Raw genomic sequence first — 19819 nt, forward strand, 5'->3', positions numbered from 1 at the left:
TTTTATTTGGTTTATTTTCTCCCACCCACACCAAGTCAGCACGACTGGAAATACCCATGGTAGAGCTGTACAAAGGACACTGATATTCCTGGGACAGCAGTTACAGACATTGTGGAAGAGTTGGAGGTTATCTCATTGTTTTGAGAAATACACAGGGAAATCAAGAAAGAAATATCCCAGTAGCAGAAAGCTTGATGTCCAAGTAAATTCTTTTCTAGAAATACAGTTTGATGAAATTAGAAGCTTAGTTTTTCCCAACGAGATAAAAAGTTGGTAAAGAAAAGAAATAACACCTCAGTGTGCCAACATTCAAAAACGTCTTGTTTTTTTCTTTTTAAATGATTCAGCCTAATATTAATTCATCAACAGAATAAACATTTTTCACTTTTGTCCCACATATGCACACACAGATTCCTTCATATTTGCTTTAGAGCTTTCCCCACCCTTCTCTATTTCCACAGTGCCACGCAGCAATCAGGGAATGTCTGTACTTCCAGGAGATTACATGATCTCAAGAAGTTTGAATTGACACAATTAGCTTATCTGGATCTTAACTTTATCAGCTGCTCCTCTGCCTGACATGAAATACAGGAAGGAATAGCATAGTTGTTTGTGGCCATATGAAATTTCCTTCATTTTACTGGCCCACAAGCTTGATTATATCTCAACACTTCATTTAAATAATAAAACCACCTGGTTTTATTATTTATCTCAGCCAGGAGGAGAAAACCCTGCCTCCTGTGACTCTGAGGCAGTATTATTGGTAGTTTTGTATCATCAGAATTGATTTTATAGCAACACTTGTGGCCCTAGAAAGGATTTTTTCAATTCCTGAGGCATCAGGCAAAAAAAGATCTGGTCCTCTCTCAAAGAAGTTTCCAGTGGAGTCAGGGGAAGCACTGAGGAGTCTGCTAGAGGTTGGGAATGACTGCACTGAGACCTGCCTGTTCCACTGCTCACTGTCTCTATCTCTGCACAGGGCTCTACACTCAGCCATGCTCATGCAGAGTGGTAAATGACACCTGAAGCAGCATCAACTGATCACTCACAGGAGGTCAAACCTTGGCCCAGCTTTTCTCATCCAGGGGGAGGGAAGAGGTTTTCTTTTTCACATTCTCTGGTTGGGACATGAAGAACTGCTCAGTAACAACATCCTCACAACTAAACAGAGCCCTAATCCAAGCTTTAAATCAGATGTTTCAAGCTCAGTTGGCTGTGGACCCAGAAAGCAGAGAACAATGGATTGTTACATTTTTTTCTTGTTGTTTTTCCAGTTTAAAAGTGTGCAGTATGGGAGTTTCTCCTATCCCCAAATTACAGCCTGGAGGTTATAGAACACTTCCAAATTTATGTATGTGCTTTATAGGCCAGGTAAGCATTAGCAGGGACAGTATTTTCATGGCACTGTGATTGCTAACTAGGATTAGCATTACCTTACACACACACACACCAAACAGCTCAGCATCCCACCAGAAACTCTCCCCTCATTAATAGGTACTTGGTGATTTTACAGGCAATGGGGTGGGGGAACAACCCAACGGGGGGCACACCTGGGCTCTGGGTAACATTGCAGACCTTTGGCTTGCATAAATTATTCTGATAATAAGATCTGCTCCAAGAGCTGCCTCCTCCACACAGACCTCTGATGACAGCAAGCCAGATGCTCTGACCTGACAGTGCATTATTTCATGCATTGGTTACCTAGTGTGATGCTGTAATCCCCTGCAAAATTGCATGTTGGTGAAAAATAACCCCAAAGCTTTCACCCTGGAGATGTGACCAGTTGCACTACTCCTCAACTAAGCCTTTCAGAAAAGTGCTGGAAAAGAAAAACCAGAAAATGGTGTTGGGGTTTTTTAGGGGGTGGAGGTGTTGGGTTTCCAGTGTGGGGATTTGGTGGGTGGTTTGTTGGGGTTTTTTATGTCAATAAGGTCAGGAGACAACTCCTCTCCACTGGCAGCATCTTGTTCCCATCTCCCTGATTAATGTGCACCAAGAGCCCCATTTTTGCACCTCCATCTACCCTAACGTGTCAGCAGCCCACAATCCTCAGGTTAGTGTGGTGCCAAGAATAATCTTCCTGTATTTTCTCTTAGCAAAGTCATAAAAATAACATACAACCAGGGAGGCAGGGCCAGGATTGAAATGAGGCATCACACCATTCTCTTCCTTAAATGAATAACCTCACAATCACCCAATTACATTAGAGTTTCCTAGTGTCACAATCCAGATATGGCTTTTGACAGAAGTGTAGCCACTGGAAAACTTCTACCAAGGGATAGTTGCTGACAACCTATGTTTTAAACTAATTTTTCAAAGTCAAATGAACTAATCCTAAACTGCCAGCTCAATCTCCAGCTCCAAAAGTTAAATATAGCCTATTCCCTTGTCCTTTGCAGAACTGAATGAAAGCAGACCTCTCCAGTAACTGGGTTTTTAATCCTAGCTGTGCTGGGAGAAGGTTCTGCACTGGAGATCTGAGACTGAGAGCACCCAGGGAAAGGTCTGCACTGTGCACCCATGACCTTTTGCAACCAAGTTCTGGTTCAGAAACAGGATTTTGCAAATGTCCCAGTGTGCTCAGTTCTGGGGGGTTGGTCCAGATCCAAAACTCGGGGCTTGTTTAATAAGAAGATTCCAGGCAGTCCACAGCTGACCCTGGCCAGTTGCATGGGAGCTCCAGCTTGCTGACGTGGAGAAGGAATATTGTGCAGGCACTGAGTAGGTCCAGATGCTCCTTCTCTCTTTAGAAAGGAAATTATAGTCTATAGAAGAGGAGCTTGGCACAGCCAGCTTTCTTAAGCTAGGAAATTTCATGATCTGTTGGAATATATTAACATGTACATTTTGAACTCCAACAGAGACAGAGCTTGTTTCTGGAACAAATGTTTGATAGGGGCTGAGCTGCAGGGCCTAAGGGAATGTGAGGAGCTGGATGATTTCATTTCCCCTCAGCTAAGGCAGTTGGCAGACATGGGTATGGGGTTTGGGGCTTTTTTTTTGCTTTTCTTGTTATGATTTGTGTGGGTAATTGATGGCAGGTTGCCTGGAGCTTGGGATAGGCCTCCTTCATGGAAGCTGAAGTAGATAAATTGTGGTTTGCCTTTCTTGCATTGGTTCTGTGCTGGTTTCAGAAACAACCAAGACCCACTTCACATTTCAAGGTACCAGTCCAAAAGAAGGAAGCAGGATCCTTACACCCTCAGAGCAATAGCTGCTTCTGGGTGTCAGCATCAATTCTTCAGCTAAAAGAGATGTTGATTTCCAAGCAACTTTCCTAAACCAGTTCCCAAGTTATGAACTTACATCCTTGCAAAGCAGAAGAAAAAAGAAAAGCCAACTAAAAATCAAATCATGTTTCAGTCCATATTTTCTCAGCCAAAAAAATTTTCTGGTGCAAATAAACCTGTTAATATCGTGTTTAAATAAAGTGGTGATCATCTCACTTGTACACAGGTGTCTCTCCTGTGAGCTCTTTCCATGATTACTGCATGAGAAGTATTTCCACTACTTGTGGAAATTATCTAATATCTGATTTCATTTATCTAAGGCTGCCAGTTCAGTGCCAACATGTATGAGAACCACATGTAGCTAAGTTTCCACTTCAGGATCAGCTTAGTTGTGTGAATAAAATTCCACTGTTTGAAACATTTATTTGAAATTAATCCATCTGTTTAATTTCCTGCTAATCTGTCAAGGATGAGAAGAAAAATGGACACATTTATTAAACTTTTCCAATGGAGAAGTCAACTTGGAATAGTCAATAGGACCATCAATCAGTTTGTGTCTTTCTAATTGATTCTCTCACAAATGGCTATCATTAAATGGATATCTATTAAATAAACCCATTCTCTCTTTTTAGCCTCAAAATGATTCACTGAAAATAATTTTGGAGAGAATGATAAATTATGAATTTGGGGATTCCTAGTTTGAATAAGGGAATTCCTGGAAGGAGGTGGGGCCAGTTGGGTTGTGAGCTCTCAATGGTTGCTGTTGGGTCTTGCTCAGAGCAAGGAAAATGGGAAGTGAAGAAATTTAATGTCTTTGCCAAATACAAGTAAGTAAATTAATTCAAATAATTCCCTGCCCAAAATTTTTCACCCTAAGAAGGCACCAGCTTGGCCAAACTCAAGTCCAAATCCTCCTCCCCTGCCCTAAGTAAATGTCATATTGCCCAAGTGAATATCTCTGCCATCTTACTCATACTTTGGAAAGAACTTGCACCTTCTGAAGTCTCCTAATGCCTGCCCTTCACTGAGGGCTGAGGAACAGGCTCCCAGCCAAGCCTCGACCAAGCAGGAGTAGTTCATAAACACAGAGCAGTGAATTGTTTGATTGACTGAACTGAAAAGACAAATAATCCATTTGTATTGTGCTAAAATTTCCTGTATTTTGAAATCTACAATTATTGTCAAATTATTAGAGAGTGAGATAAAGCCATTCCTACTGTTTAATAGGAGTTTTTCTAACCAAAATCTAGAAAAAGCCAATTTCACAGCAGTGCTGATACAGATACAGATGCTGTGTTTGTTCCACGGTGTAGATTTGAGGGCAAGAGCAGTGAAGGGCATAACTAACTGTACATTTCCCATAAATAGCTCTGTAATTCCAACTTAACTGCACTGTAAGCTCTATAAAACCCCTCTATGAAGCATATTTTCAATGCCCATCTCATTGTTATAGCTGGCTGGATTAAGGTAATTATGCTGAGTTTGAGGTCAATATGGAAAACAGGCCTCAGGCATTACTGGCAAGAGCTCTGCAAAGAGAACACACCCTGAGGTTCCCAAGGACCTGGGACTGAGGCAGAAGAGCCAACTGGTAAGGTACAGAGCCTGCTGCATTCAGAAAATAATTACCCTTCAGAATATCTCAAGGGCAATTAATAAAATCCCAGATGCACAGCTGGTAATTAACAATAAAAGAACGGAATAGCATCAATGCACATCATCTCTCTGGCAACAGAAGAATCTTCTTCCAAAGGTGACAGAATAGAAAAATGTGTAATTCAACATTCCTGACATAAAAGAGGTGCCCAGAGCTGACTGTGAAACAGCCTCATCCAGAAGGTGGTCACTGGGTGAATGAACCTATTGAATATTCCTCAGTATCCCAAGGAAATGTTCAGCATCAGCAGACAGCTGGGAAGAGATTTCTCATCACTCCAGGTTTCCGTTCCCCTAGTGGGGAATGCTGAAATTAGTGCATGAAGGAATTCTGTATGACATACTGGGATAGCAATCATGTATAGCAGAATTCTGTATAACATCCTGTATAGATGGCTTGCCAGAGGAGGCCATTTTACTCTGCTGTAGCAATATGACACTTTCAAAATAATCCAGAAATAAGACCCATTTCTAAGTTCACATAATACAGGAATATGAAAACATGATTAATGAGGCACTTCATTAGATCTTGAGAAAATTTTCCATTTTCTGTGTCCTGTTTTAAATCTATCAGGGCTTGGAGAACAAGATCACTATTGCTATCTAAAAACTTTCCTGCTCAGAAGAGGCTGTACCACTGAGCAGAGGTGCACTGCAGAGCAGTGAGCCCACGCTACGCCAGCCTCCAAAACTTGCTTTACAAATGTATTCCCTCTGAATCACCTCTCAAGCCCCTGAAGTCCTGGTATCATCTTTTTTATTATAAATTTATTATGAGCATAGTGGAAAACAATGAGTGGAAAACCTTCCTGTCCAACCAACCGATTCATTTCAGGGAACTGCTGGACTATTCACATGGTATAAAAGCAAAGAATTCAAATGCATCACAACTCAGAGAAAATACTGTTGGATCTGACAAGCAAAGTCAGTTTGGATCCCAGAGAGCTGTCGTATGTTCAGGGTTTTTTCTACTCTCTGTTCTTTTCTTCTTGGGCAGCCTGAGTAACATACACAACAGCTTGAGTCTCCTCCACACCAGCCTGTTTAAGGCTTCACTCTCATATTTTTCTTTTTACTAGGTAAGGGATGTTCATACCCAGAAAACCATCACATATGACACACCAGAAGCTTCACAAGCTACAAATACTTGAATTGTGCAAGCTTGTCAGACTCTTTGCAACACAACAAGAAAATAAGAACAGAGGAAAATGTCATATTCTGTGTTCTTTGGTTGTCTGTCAGTAGGGTTAATGGCTGAACCTGCAAGCTCTTCCAGCCCCAAATGTAATACTGGGCTACAAAGATGTGGAGCAGAGCTACACAGTAAGACTGATACTTGCCTACATCACCTTTAGGAACAGAGCATATGTACAGGTCATTAAGCTTGAAAGAAACTTTCCAGATGCCTGAGTAGATGGTGCTGCATTGCACAAACACATGAATGCAGTATCTTTATTTGGATACCATCAGTGATGACCTACATGTCAGGCAGCAGTTACTTTTTCTTTCCTGTATCTGTATTCCTGAAAAACTGACTGCTCTTCCTAAGCAAACTGTAGACATGAGCTAAGTTTATCAGTGGGAGAGAGGCTACTGCCAGCCTCTTTTAAATTTCTTTTATTAAATGTGTCCTCATCACAGCTCTGTGACACAATTTGCTGTTTTCAGCTTGGAGCAAGGCTAGAAGTAGTAAAAGTATTTACTTCTATGGGACACACAAAGGGGCAAAAGAAGTTTCTCCTCTGTTTGTTCCAAAATCATTTGCCAAAACCTCATCTTTCTTCTACTACATAAGTCCAGGAAGAAGAGGAGAAAAAAATCTTAAGAGAAATCTATCCCCAGCAGCCAACTAAACTTACACTACCACCATCTCTGGAAAAAACTTTCCTTCTACCTCCTCTAGACAAGTACTGAGAGGTCTTAGCAAGTTCTAACCTCAAACTTCAGTTTGTTAGGTATAAAAAGGGCTCCTAATAATTAGTAGTTTGTCTTGCTAGGACAAAAATGTCCTAACCCTGGCTCTGCCATGTTAATAAAGAGCTAACAGTCAATGCTATCTGCAAGCAGAGGAGCATCACTCTCCTGGTATTTACATTTCATTGTGAACTACATTCCATTGTATAAATAAATGACTTAGAAAATTCTAAGTCTTGCATACTTCAAGGAGGATTTTCAGACAGCCTCCACAAGGGGAGATTAAAATAAATAAATTTAAAAGATAGAGCATGTGAACAGACTCACAAGAATAGGACAGAGGGAATTTAGCCATCTTGTTAAAGAAATAAAATCCAACTCAGGAAAAAAAATAATTCTGATTTTATTTTTTTGTGACTAGAGCTATAAGCTGGTTGTTCTAACAGGCAATCACTGAAAACTAGTTTTGTAAAAATGTACCCTTTGCTAAACCAGCCCCAAACCCCTGGTTTAAAGTCAGAAGCTGAACCACTCCATTAATCCATGAAATTGATTATACTGGGAGATAACAGAGATCTATTAAAACCCTGCTTTTTTCTTCTGTGAGGGTGGAAACTAAAGACCAAGGTGGAAAATGGAGTTTACACATAGGCTCAGTGTATATATATACTGGAATTCATTATAACTGCTGCACAGTTGTCTTTCAACCCACAGATCAGCTTTGTCTTGAAAGCAGTGATGTATTTTCAGCTCTGTTTTCAGACTCGTGTTTTCCAGAGGTTTAAACATTGAACCTATGGAATAAGCAGGCATAAAAGAAAAAAAGAAAATTAAACAAAAAAAAGCTGCACAAAGCAAAACGTCTTACTCCTTTTCTCAAGAGAGAAAAGCTGTCCCAAGGAAGGAACTGGAGCTCTGAGAGCAAGGATTTCTGATGCAGAAAGAAAAGCAGAGCTTTGAAACCGTGTGTTATGAATTGCTCAGCTGTGATTCCTGTCACAGCAAAGAAAGGAAGGGAACTATCACATCAGGAAAGTTTCTTCTCATGGCATTGAGTCAACACCCCCTGACATTTATAGGACTTAGGCTAAGGCACAGCTGTGTCCTGTTAGGAAGCAGGAGCCTCCCCTTTCCAGGCACAGTCACGTTCCCTCACAGTACCAGCCCTCCAGCCCAGGGCTCCCCCAAGCTCTCTTCCAGGCAGAGCTACAGATGGGGATGCTGCACTCCAAAGGTTTGCTCAGCATCCACTTTGGGCAGGCTTCTTTCTACCCCAAAGTTAAAGTCTTTACTGAACATTTTGGAGCTTGATGTAAAATGTGCTGGGAGTTTTTCTCTCATATTAAGTGCACGGATCATCTTTAGAACCCTGAAAGCTTCACCTTGCTTGTTCTTTGCCACCAAGGTCTGAGCACACAGCAAACTCCAAGCAAAGCCACTGAGATTCTCCTCGTTTCCCCTGAAACCAGAAACTGGGCTGAGTTGGTGGCTTGATGTTTGCTCAGAGCTGGAAACAACCATCAGTCAAAATCACAGGAATTTGGGCAGAAAGACAGCAAATCTCAGCATGGCAGCTGACTGCAAAAACTTTCATAATTTTCTTATTTCCCTTCTAAAACTATCTCTAGATGCACCTGATTATTTTCACTATAATTAACTAAAACTTTCTACTAAAGCTACTCTTTTATTACAACTAGCTCACTGCTCCATCATTTCTCCTCACTACTTCTTCCTGCAGATGAATAAATCCTGAGGTTTGCTGCCCTATTTCAAAGGAAAAACTGAAATAACCAAATTCATTAAGGTAGTTAGGCAGCCATAACAAGGTGCCAGGCATCTTGTTACAAGAAGTAAGGTTATTCATGTGCTTCAAGTTACGTTTTAAATACTCTCCTCAATGGGAGATTTAAACCACCAAATATTTATTTTCTGTCTTAATTAGATTCAAACACAACCAAACAAACTATCTTGCACAGTGCCTGTAAAACAGACAAATTCCATCCTGCAGAGGTTTCCTAGGAAACCAGGGAAAGCTCAAAGAAACAGAGAACATCTGGAAAAAGTAAAAAAAAAAAAATTTTTTTAACTGTGCAATTCCCACTGGTTGGCCCTGGCATTGTTCATAAATAGCAAATATGCACAACCTGAAGAAATCACAACTGAACACTTCTGTCCTCATCATCCCACCCTGCACCCCAAGTAAACTACAGAAACCAAACCAAGAAGTGTGAATATTTTGATAAAATGTATTAAAGCTGCAAGGTTTTGATCTGTGCACTAAAAGGATGGCCAGCCCAACAGAGAGGTGTTTGTACTGAGCCCTTACAGCAAGCATCAGGCTGTGTGTTTCACAGGACAGGTTCTTTGTGGAGGTCTCTGATTCCACTTTTGAAACCAGTCCACTGTTCAACATGAAAATCCATGCAACTCAAGAGATATATTATTAGCAAGATGACTCAGTATGTGTCTTTCAGTAGTACCCTAAGGCTTCATCTGAGATCAAGGATGCTTTGTGTTCAGCACTGCACAAATTCATAGGAAGGTAAAAAAAAAAAATCAAAGCGTGCCCAAGCTACTCAATCTCAGTTTAAATAAAAGTAAACATATCAAACAGAAAAAAGGAAAAATGATCGTTTCAACTCAGTTCTGACTTTTGAAGCAGGCTTCTGGCACTCTGGCAGTCATTAGGATAATTCTAGTGTTCAGTGCTGTCACAGCAACCATACTGTTGAGCTGGCTCTTCCTTCCCCAACATTTTCCATGTTCTGCTTTGCTTGTCTCCAGGCCTGATGCCTCTTACATCAGGTTCTTCCCCTCCTTTGTTGCCAATGCATGTTCCAATATTTTCTGACTCTGGCCAAAGCAAGCATTTAAACATCTGGAAATCATCCTCCAGTACGTTCACCAGCGAGAGGGGATGCAGTTCCCATCCAGTGGAATGTCTGAGGCCATAGAACAGCAGACTTCTCAGGTGTAGATGTATAAAGGCACTACTTATATTTAACACACTGTATATTACTTTTTTCTAAGGTTTACAACACAAAACATGCCTGATTTGAGAGTTCTAAACGACATATTTACACAGCAATACATTGCATTCACAGTTGTGTTCTTTTTCCCAGTGCGTACACCTTTAAATTGAAATCTATTATTTTTTCACTAGGATTTCCTGGAAAAAAAAAAAAGAAAAGCCTTTAATGAACAAAAATGAGATTTCAGATGGAAAACTTGGTCTCCTTTGTATGATTGGCCTGTAATGATGACATAAAAGTGCTATGATTTGAATACTAGGCCTGTGAAAGTCTTTACCATGTCTTCAAAAGATGCTGCTGCTTGCATCCACCAGACAATTCAAGCTGTTCTCGAAGATTCAGTTTGACAAAAGAGAGGATGGTTCTCAAATCAGATGCTCTGTGTCACAGCATAAAAAGTATGCATGATGCAACAATGCTGGCTTGGAAGTCTTTTGGCAAAAACATTGGTTTAATGCCTCACACGCCTAAAGAAACACTGCCAGGCACGTGGAAAGCTCTGCTGTGTTCTGCAGGAGTTAAATAAAATACACTTTCAGCTCTGGAGGTTCTTTAACTGCACCATGAAGCTAAGAAGCTGATTACCCTTTCTTTTAGAAAGCAGTAGATTTTTCAATGCGTGCAATAGGGTGTGTTGGTTTGAGGGGTTTGTAATAACAGCAGCCACTCCTCCAGTGGGAAATGAATACAGATGAAAAGGAATACTGCTTTCTGTCTGTGCCTCTGAAGCAGTGGGAAAATGCAAACTAATTCATAGAATCATAGAGTCGGATGGGTTGGAAGGGACCTCAGAGCTCATCAAGTCCAACCCTTGATCCACTCCCGCTGCAGTTCCCAGCCCATGGCACTCAGTGCCACATCCAGGCTCTTTGGAAAGATCTCCAGACACGGAGAATCCACTACTTCCCTGGGCAGCCCATTCCAATGACCTCAGACTGTTAAGTTCTTAATAGATAAATAAATAAATAAAGGTATTCCATGATTTCTAGGAAAGAGGACTGCTTTAAACAACGCTCTCAAGAAAACCTCTGATAATCTGCAGTAATACAGCTATCAAGGGACAGATGAGAGAGCTCTCTGCAAAGGAGGAAGAATTTCTTCCTGGTTTAGCCTGTGGTTTTGTTACCTTTTTAATGTGCAGTATTAATCTTGGAGGAATTGGGCCAGGACGGACTCCAGATGATACTTCTTCTCCTCTCAATCTCTTCCTGCCCTACACTCTCATTGTGCCTTTAGCCCTCCACTTCAGATGGCCAGCTTGCTGAAGGTGCTGGCAAGTATTTCATGACCAAAGAGTATTTGGAGAAGATACTGTACAGACCCTCTCAGCCAGACATCTACTGCACAGCAGGGAACAGGCCCCAGTGAGACAGTTTACTCTTCTGTTCCTACTCTAAATGAGTTCGTGTCCAAAACTCTGAATTCCTGCCAGCAGTATCAGAGTAGCAGCTTGTGTTTCTATTCAGCCCCACTATGGAAAGAACAGGGGCCCAGGGATTCAAAGTAATTATTTAGTCCTCCCATGCTACCATTGCATACTCCAGAGCCTATAAATGAAAAATAGTGAAGACACAAAACACTCTGGAAGCCTTTCAGTATAAACCCAACCCCATTATACCATCCTCCCAACTGCACCATTTAGCCAGAGCTGCCAAAAAACACAACTTCTTCCACAACTCCAAGCTTCAAGCTGGCAGCAGCATGGCCAAGGAACAACCTGCAAAGAGCTCTCCAAAGACCAGACCTATCTGCAGCAGCTAAAACCAGCAGAATCCCAAGGGGCTGCATGAATAGAGGTTCCCTGCACCGAGAGCATCCCACCGCTGGCCCTCTGACAATCATTCTTAGTCTGCCTGCTTATGTAACACATGACCTTTCTGCAGCAAATGCGGGTGGGATAGTGGGAGAATGGAATTGTTTCTCACTACAGGAATAAAAGACAGCACAGCAGGCTATGAAAAATGTATGTTGCTTACTCAGGAAAGATAATTGTATGTAACGGATTGGATATTTTAATTACCGCAGCACCCAGGGCTTATCAGCATCCAAAGCTTCCTGCCTGCTCTTCTTTTCAGAACCATAAATCAACCTACAAACCAAAAATTTGTATGAACAAATTGTCTCGTTGTTTTCCCCTGCTTTGTACTTTGGGGCAGTGCAGCATGAACTCTTCCAATTGCTTGGGACTTGTCAGGAAAAGCATAAATCACAGAACATAATCCATGAGAAAAAACAGGGATCCGAGGTGTCCTTTGTGCACAGAAAGATGTCACCAGCACAGAGTTAACAGCACCTCAGGTACCCCTCATCTTCAAAGAGTTACATGACCCATAGACCATTTTCCTCCAGCTTGAAAGTACCCAAAGTACCCGGGTTCTTAAATAACTGAAAAACACTTAATTTATGCTACTGAGACACATTTTCCTCATTCCCTTCTCATTATGTTTTGAATTAATGCCTGAGACATTCCAGCTGAAATGGCACCTGACCTCCTGCACGTGACAACACCAGGGCTGTAGCAGGGCACTTGCACAAGGTGGGTCTGTTGCAGTTGGAGATTCCAGGCATTGAGAGCAGCAAACTTTCCTCGTGCTCCCAAACTCCAAGAAGCCTTTGTCAAAACCTGAAAATCCAAGCTAATCTGATTAATTTATTCCTTTTACAATCAAGGATACTTGTTTGTGGCCTGGGCGTTAGATTAAGAACAAGTTCCTTGGTCTGTAAAATAAACTGAAGTGTGAGCCCAGTCTCTCCTCGCTGACCCAACTGAGAATCCATTGGGTTGGCAATTCCAAAAATAAATTACATTTATCCTTTCCAAGAAGAATTTGTGAGACAAAAAACTTGTATCATCAGGACCTCACGCCCAAAAACGTGCAGGGTCACAAAGACAAACAGGGGTGAAACAAGCAGTGCTCAGATAAGGACAGATCACATGCCTCCGGTTGGAATTGAAGCTATTTTTTATTACTACTTTATTATTTTTTGGCACCGAGTTCGTTGCTTTTCTCTATATATGGAAAAATAGTTGTGCACATGCCATGAACATCTGCTGGGTTTTTGAAGAGCATCATGGAAGGTCTGCCTTCAGAGCTGCTGCTTCCCCACACAAACACACACAAATCCCTGTGCTTCTTTTCTCTCAACTCACCAGAATTCAAGTCATGGAGTGAGCTGACCCATTCTAATTCAAACTACAAGAAAAATATATAATTTCTGGTTATTTCCAGAAAGAGATAGTAAGCACTGCCAAAACTCCAGGTGCTGTTCTGAAGTGGGGTTTTCCTAGATGAATTAATAATAAATTGAGTGGTTTGGTGGACGTTTTCCCTGGAAAGTTCTAAAGAGTTAAAAAATAGCAAAAAGCTTCTTTTGAAGCTAACTGTAAAACAGGAGCAATCCTGCAAAGTTTTACAGAGAGAAATCAACTCAACAGAACTTTATCATATTGAAACAATACTGCAAAGAGGCAAGGACTTGATCAAGAAATGAAGTGTAAGAGTGCCAGAACACAAAGGAGAGCATGAAATGACCATCTGGTTTCTATGGCAATGATCTATATTTGTAAACAATGGGGAGGGTGGGAGGGGGGAAATCCCTGCACTAACAACCACTGCACACAACTACCCTTCAATGACAAATTATTTTCTAAAATACAACAAGCTAATGTGGATAGTTTAATGTGACCCTCAAAGCTTTATGCATTACATAAGTTTGGGCAAAATTATACTCTGTTTGAGCAGGAGGAATCTTCTTGAGGACTTTTGCTTGTGGAACTTCCTGTGTAAAATCTCCTTCCCAAAGTTCCACAGGCAGGGGAGCCAATCACTAATACTCAGAATTCGTGTGTCAGTCCCTAAATTACTGTGATTTTTTTTTTTATTTTCATAGAAATAATGAATTCTGACTTTCTGCTTGTTTAGAGGTATAATCAGTTATATTTTCATATTAGTTATGAATGATTAGACCCAAAACCAGAGACACCTATGTGCACAGACACACGTGTGCATGTTTCCTCATGGAGAAAATAGGAATAAACATGTAAGTGAATGATCCTGGGAACTGAAACCTTGAGGTAGGGAGGGGAGAGTCAAGTGTCACAAGATCCTCACTAAAATGTTTAGAATTAACCAGACAGGGACTTTTACTCCCCTCCATTTCTACTTAGGTGCTTTGTGGACTGTACAAAGATGAAAGAGTCAAAGCAGCACCTGGCACCAATGCTCAATAACTCTCTTACCTCCTCCCAGCTACAGAGGACTTTCCCTTGCCATCATATTCCTGACTTCTGCCCCAGTGAGGAGCCTTTGCCACCTAGTAACCTCTTTTCTCCCTGAAGAGAATGTTTCTTGCATCAGTGAGGGGATGGGGGAGTTTTTTACTAGCCCCAATTCAACCAGCTCAGCTGTTCCTCTCTCCATTAGGGGCACTCCATTCTCCTCTCCCCTTTGCATGGTTTCCAGACAAAGCCTTGAGAATTCCAAGAAATCAGAGAAGATACTGAATTCAGATGGCTCCAGTGTTTGGTTTTGCTTGCTCAGGCTGTGGAACAAAGCAAATCAGAGACTTCTCAGTCAGTCCCAGGGCTGACAGTGAGCTCAGCTGAAGTGGGGCTGACACCACAAGGGTGAGACAAGGAAGGGTAAATAACCACAAAAGTCACAGAGAGGGATGTGCTGCAGAAAGAAATGAGAAATTAAATATGGTATGGCAGTGAGAAACATGGGAGATGGTGGCAACAGACTCTCACTGCCACGTCCACGTGGAGTTTGTGTGGACAAATCCTCTTGAAGGAGACAGTTCCCCCAGTTTCAGCTCTGATTCATGTTTACCCAGAGGTTTCTCACTGAAGGTGCTTTTCTAATTTTCTTAAATAACTTTGCTGAAGAAAGCAGCTACATTTACACTCAAGAGTGGCTAGGAAAGGATCCTAGAAGCCTGCACAGCCTGCATAGGGTTTCCTCTATCCTGAGTCCTAAAGAAAGATTGCACAGTGTGTGGAAATCTTAACACCCAAGGGCTGGGGCTTCCAGACATCAAGAGCTCATCATTTCAGCCACCTTCTGGGCACTTCTTCTGCCCTGCTCATTTCTGAGCTAGTCTGGCCCCCTACACAGAAATTAAAACCAGGACCTTTTAGTTTTTCTAGGATTTTGTAGCACTAACTCTAAACATAAATAACTTTTAAACAGGCACATTTAAAACAGCTATTCTCAAAAGGACCAGTTTTGTTGCTCTGGGTTTGAAAGTGTCTGTTTTTCACATTTTTACATGCATTTTAAGTGTGTGTGCTATATAGCACTACCAGCCAAGTGTTCTTGAGCAAAACAGATCAATCTGCAATGCTCCCAAAAGAAAAAAAACGAATATAGAAACTGGCAGTAGTTGAAAGAACAGCAATGGTAAGTGCCAAAAAATAAAATCGTTACAGGGTATGTGTGGCTTAAAGAAGTATTACAGTTGTTTTAGTAATTTTTTAAAAAACAATTTAACCTACTTTATTATATTCAATTTAGCTAGCAACATCACTCACCATTATAAATGTGGTAACATATGATTGCAAAAGCTATTTCTCCCTTCCACTGTGGCCAAGGTTGACAACCAGTATTTAACCCCTCTCATTTTATCTAGGGCTGGCATGAGAGCTGGCTGGTACAATAGTTCTACATGCTTTCTGAAAGTCTGACAGCTTTTTCTAACCTACAGATTCCTGCAGTGCCTACCTTGCTTCACCAGATAAATCCAAGATTTGTTTAGCATAACATCCATACTCAGGTGACACATTTGACCAACTGAAGGGGGAGAAGCAAGGCAGCTGAAGAGACAAAATCACCTGCAGTTCAATACAGTGCACACTGACCTACACCTCTCTCTGCATAAGCACTAAAACCAAGGCAAACTAAGGGTTAAAACCTCCTGGTTCTGCAGCATTTCTGGGCATCAACCAGCAGCTAAATCAAAACTGAACCCCTCTTGCTTATGCAATCAAACCACAGCAACATGTAGGGTGTAAGCCCCTTCCTCCTCACTCTGCACTGTCCCTCACTACACACTCAAACAGCTTTGGGTTTTATTTTTAATACCTTGAACATTAGAGAAATAATTCTTTTGCATACATGGTGGAAAAAGGCTATTCCATTCTCAAAGAGGAAGATGAAGAAGTGAAGTTAGTGCAAACAGCTGTTAGCCATTTATTACAGTGGATTATTCTTCAGCCACCAGTGCCTGGGAAGTACATCCCAGGAGGGCTTGATACAGCTTCCCATAATTTCCTTATTAGCAACAAACTAGTAAATGATATGGAATAACTTAAACCCACAGAAATCTGACATAAAAGTCACCTTTAAAAAAACTAAACAAAACAAAAACAAAAAAACCCACTATCATTTATGCTAAAGAGATACCAAAAAAAAAAAAAAAAAAGAAAAAGAAATAGAAACACAAGTCAATATTTTCACAAGTGTTTTCTTTGGTTTTGTCTGTATCTGGATAATGTAGAATATATGCCTCCCTTTATGGCAAGTATATGAATTATTCTCCCAAGATGTATGCAAAGTGCCCCCTCTATGGGACTCCTCACACAGCTGTGCAGGAGTCTCCGTTCACTCGCTGGAACAAAAGTTTTGGAACTACTGCGCTGTTTTATTCATCAGCCTTTGACTCCTCCTCGGTGGTGCAACGCAGCCTATTTCCAGGGTTCGGTCGTAAGAAAAATCAAACTCTTGAAAACAGGCGATAAAACCATTTCGAAGTGTATTGTAGGGGAAGGTACTAGCCCCTTGGTCGGGCTTTCTTTGGAAAAGAAGCCAGTGTTGCACACGAGAAGCCGAGGAAGGGTGTTCAAGAGCACAATAGCCGCAAACTGTCCCCAAACCAGCCCTCTCGGATTTCAGGAAACCCCCATCCAACGGGACACCCATCCCGGGTGATGGGCGAGCACAGCCACGGCGCATCCTTCTGACCAGCAACCTTTCTCTTGCAGGCATTGAAATTATATTAGACACACACAAAAAAAAAAAACCACAAAAAATCCAAACACGGGCAGAAAGAGAGCAGCCTCAGGAAAAAAAGAGGAAAAAAGCTGGAGGTTGCAGGGGTGAGGGAGGCAGCTCGCCAGCCCTCCTGCCTGCGGGGAGCTCCGGGAAACGGGAGGGAGAGAGGGAGGGAGGGACGGCGGTACCCCCGGAGAGCCCGAGGAAGGAGAAGGGAGGAAAGGAGGAAGAGAAGAAAAGCCGGGGAGGGTGAATAAGAAAACATAAAGGAGAGAGAGAGGGAAACCCACTTTTCGGTATTTCTCCACAACAAAGAATGTGAGAATGCAGATGTAACTCAGCGCAAACGCCTCCGCCCTGCCAGGCTTTTTTTGTGTTTCCTTCCCCCCGGGGCTCTGCCCTCCTCCCGTCCCAAGCGCTGCCCTTTGCTGCAGACCCCCCCTAAAGCCCCCCGCACCCCCACCCACCCCCCAGCGGGGCCGCAGCGATCCCCCCCCTGCCCGCAGCCAGCACCCCGGCTCTGGGAGCCTCCTGCCTTCCCTCCCTGTGCTGCTCGGGAGCTCAAAACATCGCTACCCCCTTCTTATTAAAAAGAAAAAAAAGTCTTGTTCCTCTCGGATCCCAGAGGTTTCCCCCTCCAAACCACACACAATAAGCAGACTGCATGCAAAGGGAGAGGGGGGGTGAGGATCTTTTTCTTGTTTTAGAGGGAGAGAAACTCACCACCGTCATATTCTTCCTCTCCTTGCGCTTTTATGGTTACAAATCGCCCTAATAAAGCAGCGAGGATGAAAAAAGTTCTCGGTTGTACCCAGATTGCCATCATGCCTCAGATATTAGACATGTATCCTGCTGGGCAGCAAAGAGCGCGGACACGGTGAGGTTATTTTAGCACCATGAAGCCAGCTGCGGAGTCTTCCTGCCTTTCAGCATCAGTTCCAGGACAAAGTCTGCGAGCCCTTTTTTTTTCAGCACCAGCTCCAGGGCAGTCTGCAAACACTCCTTTCAGGGGATGCAGCTTTAAATAGGAAGAATGCTGCCTCCACTTCTCTTCCTGCCCCTTTTCAGCTCGTTGAGGCTCCTAATCATCCACTCCCTGCCAAGCAACAGTCTGATTGATGGTAAATAACCGAATCAGGGGCTGGCTTCACTCTTCCTTGAACTTTTCTCTTGAGGAGCACGCTAGCAGGATACTTGCCTGCTGCTGTGCAGTGCGTGTGCTGTGTCAGGACCCGTTCTTCGGAAAGGAAAGCGGAGCTCTGGAAGAAGCTGCCAGGAAGAGAAAGCTTTGCTTTTAACACACCCAGCCCACGCTTCCTGGGAATGGAGGGTATAGCCCCATTTGGAGCTCGTTCCCTTATTAGGAACTTGATCCTTTTTCAGCCTGCGGAGAGGAGGATTTCCTCTTCTCCCCTGATAACTGTGCCCTGCTTGCTGGAGCTGCAAGGATCGCACACCCCTCCAGTCCCTTCAGCGGGGTCACAGAGCTACTACCCAGGCAGCTTGTTTGAGGAAAATAAGTGCCTTTCATCCCCAAAGGGGATGATTCTTTCTCGAATTAATTCTCTTCTGGATAATCTTCCCTCAAGTGCTGAATGAGCTCTGTATTTACTCTCCTACCACTCGGGAAGACAATTGCAAATCCCTGGGAGATGCTCCGCACTTCTAAACCAGGAATGACAGTCCAGACCTCCCTCAGCAAGTTCCTGCTTTCCTCCAAGGCTCTCCACCTCTATTTCCTGACAACTGCAAACCTACCTAAGCACCAGCCTAGTATTTAGCCCTCTAAAATGCACCTGAATTAGCACTCTAGCCTGGGCATTCAGTAAATCTCACTTTTGTGGACCACTTGCAACTGGGAGAAGGGATTTTACAAACCCCCCCATGGCTGCGGGAGCTCTGCAGAGCTCCATCACTAATCCCCCTCATTTACTTAGGATGGGGTTGCCTGTACCTGCTGCAGGGACATGCAGATTCATCTCCTGAGGGCTTTTTATCTTTAGATATCTCAGCTTGTGTACAATCTCCTTTGAGGTCGAGGCAGAGAGGAGTAAACCTCCTCACCTGGCTTTGGGCAGCTTGGCATCACTTGAGGCTGTCACAGGAATAATATCACAACTTTCTAAAGCCTGGGAGGGGTTCCTCTGCCTCTTCCAGTCTTAGGTCTGCAACAGGTTGGCAAACTCCTTGTGTATTCACAGTAAGAAGGAACCTGACCATCAGCACCTCTTGTAGCTTTGAAGAAAACCACCAGAAGAACAGTGTTGAATTCTGGTGACTTTTTTTTTTTTCCCCATGAAAACTCATTGTAAGAACTTCCACCATTTCCAGTGGAACTTTTTTCTGAGGAATCTGAGAGATTTCCAAAGATACCTTCTGCCATTTCAAGTCCAGTCTCTCCTTTGGAGAGACTCCTACAGCAAGATCTAAAAGTTGCCCTTCAAATCTATTTCTGCTTTGGTCTCACCAAGAAATTATGCCATTTAATGAAAGCAGAGGAAGAGCAGAGAAAAGGATGTAAATTGCTCAGTGAATCAATCCCCTTATGCCTCCTTATAAATATTCCCTCCCACCACAGATGTGCCTTTAAAGAGGTTTTCACAAGTATAAAAAGGTTTTATCATGAATATTCTAACTAGTCATTAAGTCTATCATTTTTCACTCAAACCAATTCACATCTATACCTAAACCATTTGTTAGCATCACACGGGATACAAGTGAGAGGAATTCTTTCATCAGTACCACTGGAGACAGAGTCAGACTAAGCCATGAAGAGTGGGCAGATAAATAATTCCAAGTAGGCTCAGTGTCACCTCCCCCTCCTTCTCTCTGTAGGGGAGAAACCAGCAATGCATAGAATAATGCTAAATATTTATGCAGCAACTTCTCCAACTTTTTTTTTCCACTTTTTCCATCACTTTTAGGATTCTGCAAGAACAGAGGGACATGGAATTGAGCAAACTAGATTAAGGTCATACATTCAGTAGAAGTAACA

At 42.4% G+C, this 19819-nt stretch overlaps 1 protein-coding gene across 1 annotated transcript in view; it reads right to left on the bottom strand.

Annotated features, from left to right (window-relative positions):
* COL5A2 (collagen type V alpha 2 chain) overlaps positions 1-18143 on the bottom strand; it is a 96329-nt gene extending 78186 nt beyond the window's left edge. Inside the window, exon 1 of the mRNA XM_030454370.1 lies at positions 17548-18143. Coding sequence (XP_030310230.1) covers positions 17548-17650 — 103 coding nt within the window. The 5' untranslated portion in view covers positions 17651-18143. The remainder of the gene's footprint in view (positions 1-17547) is intronic.
* Between the last annotated feature and the right edge of the window lie 1676 nt (positions 18144-19819).

The sequence above is a fragment of the Calypte anna genome, chromosome 7, assembly GCF_003957555.1.
Source record: "Calypte anna isolate BGI_N300 chromosome 7, bCalAnn1_v1.p, whole genome shotgun sequence".
Classification (NCBI taxonomy): Eukaryota; Metazoa; Chordata; class Aves; order Apodiformes; family Trochilidae; genus Calypte; species Calypte anna.